This window comes from Lingula anatina, unplaced genomic scaffold, assembly GCF_051362555.1.
Source record: "Lingula anatina isolate TDL-2025a unplaced genomic scaffold, LinAna3.0 unanchor82, whole genome shotgun sequence".
NCBI lineage: Eukaryota > Metazoa > Brachiopoda > Lingulata > Lingulida > Lingulidae > Lingula > Lingula anatina.
This window is the reverse complement of record NW_028257603.1, coordinates 426,139-436,739: the sequence shown is the minus strand read 5'-3', so window position 1 is coordinate 436,739 and position 10,601 is coordinate 426,139. Positions and strand designations below refer to the sequence as shown.

The 10,601-nt window shown below is 40.4% G+C and overlaps 1 protein-coding gene across 3 annotated transcripts; it reads left to right on the top strand.

The window, feature by feature from the left end:
• The first annotated feature begins 437 nt into the window (after window positions 1-437).
• On the top strand, window positions 438-7,300 carry LOC106175461 (uncharacterized). 3 transcript variants are annotated; one of them, XM_013557484.2, is made up of 2 exons: window positions 438-511; window positions 5,132-7,300. In XM_013557484.2, the coding sequence occupies exon 2, from the start codon at window positions 5,193-5,195 to the stop codon at window positions 6,441-6,443; it is 1,251 nt and encodes a 416-aa protein (XP_013412938.1). In that variant the 5' UTR covers window positions 438-511; window positions 5,132-5,192; the 3' UTR covers window positions 6,444-7,300. The 3 variants fall into 3 exon arrangements, with proteins under 3 accessions (XP_013412938.1, XP_086854832.1, XP_086854831.1); XM_086998706.1 differs by lacking the exon at window positions 438-511 and adding an exon at window positions 4,271-4,568 and having other exon boundaries at window positions 5,139-7,300; XM_086998705.1 differs by lacking the exon at window positions 438-511 and adding an exon at window positions 4,271-4,568.
• Window positions 7,301-10,601: the final 3,301 nt, after the last annotated feature.

The following is a 10,601-nucleotide window of genomic DNA, read 5'->3' as shown; positions in this document are numbered from 1 at the left end:
CTAAAGAATAAAGGAAAAGTAAATGTTATTCTAAGGAGAGTCCGACGTGTTTATCTTTTAATATGTCAAGAATTGTATTGTGTTGGAGGTGACAACGCAATTGTGAGAGAGACACGTGTCCCTCTGGTGAGCAAATTACAAGGGAGTAGTTGTTGCATTGTGTGGAACGTGGTGGTCTCCATGTTTTCATGTGGGTGAGACCATGATGTTTTCAATTGTTACTTGTGTTGTAAAACTGTAAAATAAATTTTAAAAAAGGAACCAGCGACTTATCGACTTGTCAACTTATTTATAACAATATATACAGTGTGTACAATCAACAGAACATAACCAGTACAATTTCTCAAAATGACTCCAGAAAGCAAATTAAATAAAAACCAGGCAGTAAACACAGGTGTTTATTTTACACAGCGCACTTTTTGCGCATGCGCGGTAGTTTGAGTCCTGTGCTAATAAACCAGTTGATTCATGTCAGGTGCGTGGTCAGAAACAAGGAGACGTTGTCACACAGGTAATTTGCTCGTGATAGTAAACAGTATCATTACCTTTATTAATGTTAATTTTTAAAACTAATTAGTCATGTCCATATTCTACATTCGAACACAAGCCAAGGACCTTTTTCAGACATCTAATACGGCGATGAATAATAAGTTACTTGTACCGGGTACGTATGTTACGCGCCGCAAGGAATCCATACAAATAGTATTAAATTGTCTTTAAATTTTCATTATTTAAGGTTAAAGTTATCCTCTCTCTCGAGATTAGACTTTATACCATGGTTTCTTTTCCCCATCGTTTTTCATCGACTGAAATGGAAGACGGTCAAAAAGATGTATCAACAAAGATAATTTGGAAGACTGTCATAATTTTTTTTTATTGAATCGGCACCTGTGAAGAGAGCCACAACGTGCCCCATTTCACTCGTCCCAACTTTCTTTGCTATCTTACGAATTGCACCTACAATTATACGAAGGCACTGGTGTCGCGCAAAAAGCCAAATAACCCTTGCCCAGAGTAAATAGAGGAAATCCGGGTATTGCTTGACCTTGGCCAGAGTACATCAGGTCATAGACTGTTCCAGGTTATACTACACACAGGGGTGTAAAGGAACCCAGGCCAAGCTGTATCCCTCCAGACCCGAATTCATGTATAGCCTACGTATCGTCTTTGGCCAAATTCTACTCTCTCTCTCTCTCTCTCTCTCGCTCTCTCTCGGTATATAATCATATTGGCCTCTAAATATATTGCGTGAACGTTTCAGATATACTGTGCTTAACCGCCGCTACAGCTGGTGCTGTATTTGTTTACAATATAAACATCAGCAAACAATTACCGTATCTAAATTGGTAGTCAGTCTGGAGTGCTTGATTGCTCATATTCCAAAGCTTATCAGCAAAACCGTCAGTTTGACACATTAAAACGATATATCTGGTGAAATATATGTAGGTTATCTAGATATGGAAAATGGGATTGTTTTTAATAAATCGGTCCTAAATGTTACCGGCCAACAATGATATGCCATTGAGGGGGGGGGGGGGGGGGGGGGGGGAGTGACCACAGTTGGCGTTGAAATCATCTATTCACAAATCAGTCAACTTGAAAACAACTTGAAACTTAAAAAAACTTGAAAATCATAATTCACAGTAATTTACAATAACTACTTGCACCAAAATTAATTTAGCACTTATTTGATACGAGTACTTATATGATACGCTGGCAATGAAATCATCTATTCAGAAATCCAAGAAGTTGATAAAACTTGAAAATCACAATCCACAGTAATTAAGAATAACTTTCACCAAAATTAATTTGCCACTTATTTGATACGTGTTCATGCAGAAGTGCAGTGAGGGTGGGGGGTGGGGGGGTGAGGGTGGGGGGATTGTGGCTCATCGATAATCGCACATCGATAATCGTTTTGTCTCTTTAACACTTAGTCTACTTGACATAATATGTGAATTTCTAGAGCACTAGTGGCCCTGGGCAAACGTGCAACATAATTTATATACAGACTTGACATTTAATATGAAATGTTTCAGTTTCAAAGGTATACCTAAGTAAAATGCGTTCTTTTTTTTTCTAAAAACTCTGATCTCATATTAGATATGTGAAAAAAAATTGTATGGTTAGGTGTGTCGCTACAAAATATATGCAACTGAACAAAAGCCACCCAGTCAGTTCAGAATGAGGGACAAGTTGCCGCCAAAACGTCTTTTTCAAGGCCATTAGCAAACACCAAACTGGATTTAGCAGGTTAGAATACCTCTGAGGAAGACACTGTAAACAGTAAAACATCTTCGTCTGTTTCTCTAATGAATTGGGAACCATGACCGTTTCTGGGTAGAACACTTAAACCGCCCGGCTTTCTTTATTGAGGTCAGATTTCACCCTTACCGCTCAACTACTCAAAACATAGTTAACAGACATCCTGAAGAGGCGTGTACCGCGTCTAAAGTGACTAGGGTCACTGACAGCGTCAGTGGATATCACACTGATGCCAATTTAAACACCAATGGCAGTCATCGATGAAATCCTGAACCACATCAAATAAAGTGTAATATTCAGGGAACCACGTGACTATCATTTGATTGGGGGGGGGGGCCTTAGGAGCAATTTCAGGTTGCACGATGGGATTATCAGTTCACAAAGGGCACTTTTAATTTTTAGCAGATACTTTACAGAACCAACGGAATGAGCAGTTATATAGAAAATATGTGGATAGACTATTACTAGTCGAATCAACGGCCTACAACAAAACTGAACCAAATTGGGCAAGTTTTGACCGATGCCGGGAATGTTATTCTGGATTAAACTCTAAAAACCTATCCCAAGGAATCCCTTGCCGCTTGAGAGCCATGGAAGCAGCCAGATGAGGTCAGGCGTAACAGTGACCGTTGCTGTGACAACAAAGAGATTTTTAAAAGTTATCGTATATTTTAATTCTTATTTTCATTTATAAGTCAGCAAAATCGGAAAAAAAAAACTGATGAAAAATGATTTGGAAAAAAAAATACTATATATCAAGTCTGCATTTAAAATCGTCGTGCATTTTCGAAGTCTCTTGATCAACATTCCAAAAGTCCAAAATAATTCTTTTGTAGGAAACATTAACAACTCAACCTTTTGAAACCAATCCAGATATTTATCTGTATCAAAGTATGCAGAGGGAGAACAACCGTACCCGAAGTTCAGAAGAACTTATATCCCCCAATGCATTGGCACATTCCAAAACTGTAATATGGCCGGAAGAAGTGATCGACCTCTCGTAAGATTATGCTTTACAAACGTATCTTTTAGCATAAAAAAAAAAAAGAAAAAAAATCTGCAAATGTTTTCTGTGACATTACCGCTCGACCTCTGAAAAAAAAAAAAGAAACTTCACCATGTTAATGTAAAAATTGACTCATATTTAGCCTAAATCATGCTTTCTTATTTTCCAATATCCGTGTTTATCTTCATCTAAAGACAAAATTCATTTTTCATAATGCATTTTAATTATTTTTCATTTATTTACCATGGATTTTTTTTTACAATATTGCACCTATTTATCTGTCCCGGTTTTCTAAGCGACAACTCGGAATGTCGATTCCTAAACCGATCCCACCAAGCCGTTCGACGCTGAAAAGTTCGTGTCCATATTCCTATTCTTTCCCACCGCCAGGGCAAATGTGCAGACCAAGTCTTTAGTGAGGGTAAACCCCCTGTCGGTCATTAAAAGGCAGTAGTCGGCTAGAGCTGCCTCATCAGAGTGACTGAGGGCCAACTTCCCATGCACCCCTCCCTTGAGAGCACCTATGGTATATTTAGGAAAAAGAGAAGAAGAAGAAGATAGGCCTACAAGATAGAGATAGATGAAAGGCGCAAACCTGCTAAATGATTAATAAGTTAAGGGTATCTATTTTGATTTTTTATTATTTTCATCGGAAAAAATTCAAACATGTGTCTTTTGTATAGGCCTACTTTAAATATGATGAAAAATGTTCGTCTTTGGCACGTCAAATATAGCCTACGTGCCGCCTCTTATAAATACTGAAAACGAGTCATCCCTTAGGCCTACGGCACTGACGGTAGCAGTGGGCGAATTTTTCTCTTTGGTATGCTGAAATTCATCGTGCATTAACAAGGTCAGTAACTTTTTTTTCTCATAAAGTCCAATTATAAAAAGTCACCGTGAAGTGTTATTTTGTGAGAACAAATTTATCAAAGGCACAAGACGCATGAGCCTAATAGCGCTCGTAGCGTCCTCTAGCGGCAGTTGACACAGAAAGCACCCACAGCGTTGCCGAACATTCAAGCCATTTTTATGAGATCTTGGAATACTTCAGCTTTGCTTGTTACTCTTGAAAGTGGACGTTTTGAAAATGATTTCAATTCGCAGAGAACTATAAACACAAACAACGTAAGAGACGAGACAAGTTACAACATACTAAAGAAGTAAAAGAGGGACAGCGATCGATGTAACTACCCGTAACCGATATAAAATTGTTAGAAATCGTGATCGGAAACTGACAGTAACATATGCAGACGAGAGAGGACAGTAAACGACTTTAAAACCTACTTGAATAAATGTAAGTTCACTATTATTTTTTATCAAATTTGAGAGCAACGAACTTTCAAACGCTAACACTCCAGTTGTGTCAGGTCATAGTGTGCGTCTTCATAGCATGTTTGATACATTGTAGCAGACGCCTGAAACTTACGTGGAAACGGGGATTGTTTACGCTCTGCATTCTGGGAAAAAAGGACAAACTTCAAGTTTTGTTCCATAATCCGGGGTCGTTCCGTAATGCGGGTTCGGAGTCTTTATCTGCATAAATAATTTACATAAAAGAAGCTACAACAAATTCAATTTGACCGACCAAGACCATTTCGAAGTATCAATCCACGCAGTGGCGGATTAGGAGGGGAAGCAGGGGGTCCTGACCCCCCCCCCCCCCCCTTCGATTTCTGGTCTCCTCATGAAATTAGAATTGTTGGGGGGGGGGGGTCGGCTTTTCATCCGCGGACCCCCCTTCAAATAATCCTGGATCCACCCCTGATACTTTTGTCGATATATGATTATTGTATGGGTTTGGAAATTAAAAAAAAAAATAATAAGGAAATGAAAACATTATTTTATTAATGTTTTTAGATTTCAGATGTGTGAATTCGTACATGAATGATCCAACATACTGGAACGACTACCGAAGACAATGCGGATATCTAAGAGATTCCTTTTTCTTTCGACTATCATATTTGCCTCAGTGTTTCTAATTTCATGGGTGAGTCGAAGCAAAGTGGTGAACTACAGAGACAACAGGGACACAAAGACACGAAACATGAAAAGACCAAATGCTTGGGTAGGCTTACCTAAGTCCCTAAGTTTTATATTTGAAATAAGGTATGCAGTTGTACGACCGAGAAATTACAGCCAGACGACTGGGAAGAGATTTGTGTATCTCATTGAAAGCCCTTCAAAGGGGGACATCAAAGGATTACAAGAAACAAACGAACGTGACGTCATTTGGCTGACATTTGCAGACAGGTCAGGTGATATTTACGCCCCAGACACCTCCGCTGCTTCTGGAAGAAATGTGCTTCTGCAGCACGCGGTGAACTTAGCGTCCCAAATGAAAGACGGCGGTTATCTTTATTATATATTCATGGACGACGACCTGGAGCTTTCAGTTAAGTCGGATGGACAGGTCAATTGGAAACCTTGGCCCAAGATGCCCTCGGACCCTTTTCAGCTGTTCGAGGAGTTTCTTATGTATTACCAACCTGCTGTGGGGCACGTACGTTACCAAGATATGAGTAGACAGTTTGTCAATACAAAAGAGCCCGTGAACTTGAACTGGGATTTTGATGAGTGTTTGAATGCTTTCCACAAGGATACACTGTCATTTCTGGTACCTTACGATTTGCAACTAGACTGTGAATCGTGGTTTAATGGCGCCTGGATGACTCGTCAGCTGATTTCGATGCTGTATCATAGGTATCGCATTCAGTGCAATTCGTTGCATGTTGCTAATAGTATTTCAAATAGAATTATCTCAAAGGACAGGTACAAGCAAAATTTTGATTACGAAATGCCGCGAGACTACATCTCGTCTGCTTTGCTGAAGAAAACAAAAACTAATCCTCCCAAAGTCAACCCATTAATTGAAGCTGTATTAAAAGGAACGTCTTCGCGCCAAAGTCCAGGTACTCTACAGCCAGGTCCTTACATAAAGATTCCAGGGAAGCCAAAACTGAAAGGCAACCAATCGTATCTTGTGACACCGGATTTCATCCTTCAACACTGGGACCATACTCATCCCATGATTAGGAAGAAATTAGCTTGGCTGCGAAAACCAGAGATACAGAAAATCCTTGGACTAGATAACCGTCTCCAGCAGCCATTTACACCCGATACTTTGTACTGCTCAGGACCGAATAACTTTTCACTATTAATTGGACAATGAAATCAAAAGGCCTTACACAAGCTTTCCATGCAACTTATTTTCAAACGTTTATCTGCGTTAGAGTCGATCATTTGAATAAATGTCTTTTTGTCATAAAATTATGATTCATTATGTTCTAACGTCTTGCGCTACAGAGACAATGCTATACTGGTATTACATGATTATTTCTTGTTGACAAAGAGTATTTTGTAGAACATTATTCAAACATTAATCGCACGTGCTGTATCGGATTCACGTGTTTACGTACATGTGTAAGGGGTGTACAGGTTGAGTTAAGAATATGAAAAAAAAAATCACCAAATCACCTCCTATGTAAGGGACATATGAAATGATTCCCTACGCTTCTTTTAAGTTAGTAAGTTTATTATTGAAGGTTGCAATGGGCTCGAAATAGGAGCCTTTGTTCTCCACTTACTTAGCGCAAAATGCAATGCAGAGACTCACGGTTCTCGTACGTACTGTCGATAAAAAGTACACATTAAGGCCGGTCATTTGATCTGTTCTTTTGTTAGAGTTATTGTTCAGCTCATTCTTATTTAAGGAAGAAGTCAGAGATGAGCAATAGTAAAGTGAGGTTAAATTTCGACTGCAAAGTTGCTTAATCCGAGTAAAATGCATAGACATTGATGAGAATGCCGTATATTTTTCTTTTGGAGTCTGCCTGTATGTAAGTCAGCAGCGTTACCACGCAGCCACGAAAGCTCCGTTGATTCAAATTGATCAGATGAAAACTTTCAACCTCATCTCGGAGAGCGCCAGATTCGGTGTACATGTGCAGACCTGCTGTCGCAATCGATAATCCGGGTGCTGCATTTCAGCCCACGCAACGCCTGTCCCCGACATGAACGGTAAACTTCATGATGTACACGAAGTCGTGTTTGACAACCCGACTCGGAGCTCGGAGTTGGTTTTATACTAAGATTGGTTTTGGCTTTACCCATGATATTAAAGAGTACCTTGCGATCAAAGGCGGTTCACAACAGGAGGGTTTTAATTTTAGCGAGACCATAAGAGGAGAGAATAAAAAAGAAATACATTCAAGTGTTTAATTACTGGTGCGATTGCAGCCACGGAAATTTTCAGTAAAACAAATTTGGCAAATAATTCCGCCGAGGAGATATCGTTTGGTTAACAGGTGGTATGACGTTCTTTAATACCAGAAAAGCTACAGAATCAAAACAATTTGGATCGTATCCACTGATAGGCCTGCTTAGTACGTTCCTAGTAAGCTGACTTCGGATGCTTTTATTTTCATTTGGTTTTGCATTGAGATAACGTTTGGTTTCACCTTTGACGTTGTGGAGCACGATGACGTCCACAGCTGTTCACACCTCGGCAGTTTAAGTATTGAGTAGTCTTTACTCTTTCAAATGTCGACTGCTAACTTGCCCCGGGTACTGTATGAACATATGAACATCTTGAGAAGCAAGGGTCCAACATAGGAAAGGAAGGGCATTAAAAAAAAGAAACAAACAAACAAACAAAATGCGTGCCTGATAAAAGGAGTAGAGGTGACGCAACTTTAGTAAAAAATGAAAAGTTTTTTCTCTGATAATCCCACCAAGAAGATAGCACATTTTGATGAAATGCAAGCCATACGGAGTTCGTTATAGCTCAATTTAAGTTCAAGATCTGTGGCACCAATATAAGGCCTTTTAACTGAAGAGAAAGGAAATAGAATTGTCGACGCAGATGTAAACTTTCTAAAGTATACCGTATTTTTATGCAAAAGGTAATTTGCTAAGTCCCACGTGATCCCTCATTCGTTCCCGTCTCGTGACATCCCGATTCAGGGGGAAGGTCGTTGTAGTGTTGGACTGACGTGCCCCATCCGGGACTCGAACCCGTGACTTTGAGTTACCATGGTTGATGACGCTTTTGATGTCTCATTTGTACCCATGCACGCTACCGACTGCTCCGTGATAGACCCGCCCAACCTCTGTACGTGCGAGTTTCCTCTTATAGTAATCAATGGCAATTTTAAAAAATTACTGGCAAAAAGAGAAATGAGGCGATAACTACTGTGACTTGAACTAGCGACCGAGAGTCTGCCTGTATGTAAGCCAGCAGCGTTACCACACAGGCACGGCAGCTCCGTTGATTCTAATGAATCAGATGGAAACTTTCAACCTCGTCACGGAGAGCGCCAGATTGGGTGTGCATGTGGAGAACTGGTATCGCAATCGATAATCCGGGTGACGCATTTCAGCCCACGCAACCCCAGTCCCCGAAATGAACGGTGAACTTCATGATGTACACGAAGTCGTGTTTGACAACCCGACTCGGAGCTCGGAGTTGGTTTTATACTAAAATTGGTTTTGGCTTTACCCATGATATTAAAGAGTACCTTGGGATCAGAGGCGGTTCACAACAGGAGGGTTTTAATTTTAGCGAGACCATAAGAGGAGAGAATAAAAAAAAAAATACATTCAAGTGTTTAATTACTGGTTCGATTGCAGCCACGGAAATTTTCAGTAAGACAAATTTGGCAAATAATTTCGCCGAGGAGATATCGTTTATCTACTGGTGGTATGGCGTGCTTTAATACCGGAAAAGCTACAGAATCAAAACAATTTGGATCGTATTCACTGATAGGCCTGCTTAGTACGTTCCTAGTAAGCTGACTTCGGATGCTTTTATTTTCATTTGGTTTTGCATTGAGATAACGTTTGGTTTCACCTTTGACATTGTAGAGCACGATGACGTCCACAGCTGTTCATACCTCGGCAGTTTAAGTATTGAGTAGTCTTTACTCTTTCAAATGTCGACTGCTAACTTGCCCCGGGTACTGTATGAACATATGAACATCTTGAGAAGCAAGGGCCCAAGATAGGAAAGGAAGGGCATAAAAACAAACAAACAAACAAACAAACAAACAAACAAAATGCGTGCCTGATAAAAGGAGTAGAGGTGACGCAACTTTAGTAAAAAATGAAAAGTTTTCTCTCTGATAATCCCACCAAGAAGATAGCACATTTTGATGAAATGCAAGCCATACGGAGTTCGTTATAGCTCAATTTAAGTTCAAGATCTGTGGCACCAATATAAGGCCTTTTAACTGAAGAGAAAGGAAATCGAATTGTCGACGCAGATGTAAACTTTCTAAAGTATACCGTATTTTTATGCAAAAGGTAATTTGCTAAGTCCCACGAGATCCCTCATTCGTTCCCGTCTCGTGACATCCCGATTCAGGGGGAAGGTCGTTGTAGTGTTGGACTGACGTGCCTCATCCGGGACTCGAACCCGTGACTTTGAGTTACCATGGTTGATGACGCTTTTGATGTCTCATTTGTACCCATGCACGCTACCGACTGCTCCGTGACAGACCCGCCCACCCTCTGTACGTGCGAGTTTCCTCTTATAGTAATCAATCGCAATTTTCAAAAATTAATTCTGGCAAAAAGAGAAATGAGGCGAAACTACTGTGACTTGAACTAGCGACCGTGAGTCTGCCTGTATGTAAGCCAGCAGCGTTACCACGCAGCCACGACAGCTCCGTTGATTCTAATGAATCAGATGGAAACTTTCAACCTCGTCACGGAGAGCGCCAGATTGGGTGTGCATGTGGAGACCTGCTATCGCAATCGATAATCCGGGTGCTGCATTTCAGCCCACGCAACCCCAGTCCCCGAAATGAACGGTGAACTTCATGATGTACACGAAGTCGTGTTTGACAACCCGACTCGGAGCTCGGAGTTGGTTTTATACTGAGATTGGTTTTGGCTTTACCCATGATATTAAAGAGTACCTTGGGATCAGAGGCGGTTCACAACAGGAGGGTTTTAATTTTAGCGAGACCGTAAGAGGAGAGAATAAAAAAAAATACATTCAAGTGTTTAATTACTGGTTCGATTGTAGCCACGGAAATTTTCAGTAAGACAAATTTGGCAAATAATTTCGCCGAGGAGATATCGTTTATCTACTGGTGGTATGGCGTGCTTTAATACCGGAAAAGCTACAGAATCAAAACAATTTGGATCGTATTCACTGATAGGCCTGCCTAGTACGTTCCTAGTAAGCTGACTTCGGATGCTTTTATTTTCATTTGGTTTTGCATTGAGATAACGTTTGGTTTCACCTTTGACATTGTGGAACACGATGACGTCCACAGCTGTTCACACCTCGGCAGTTTAAGTATTGAGTAGTCTTTACTCTTTC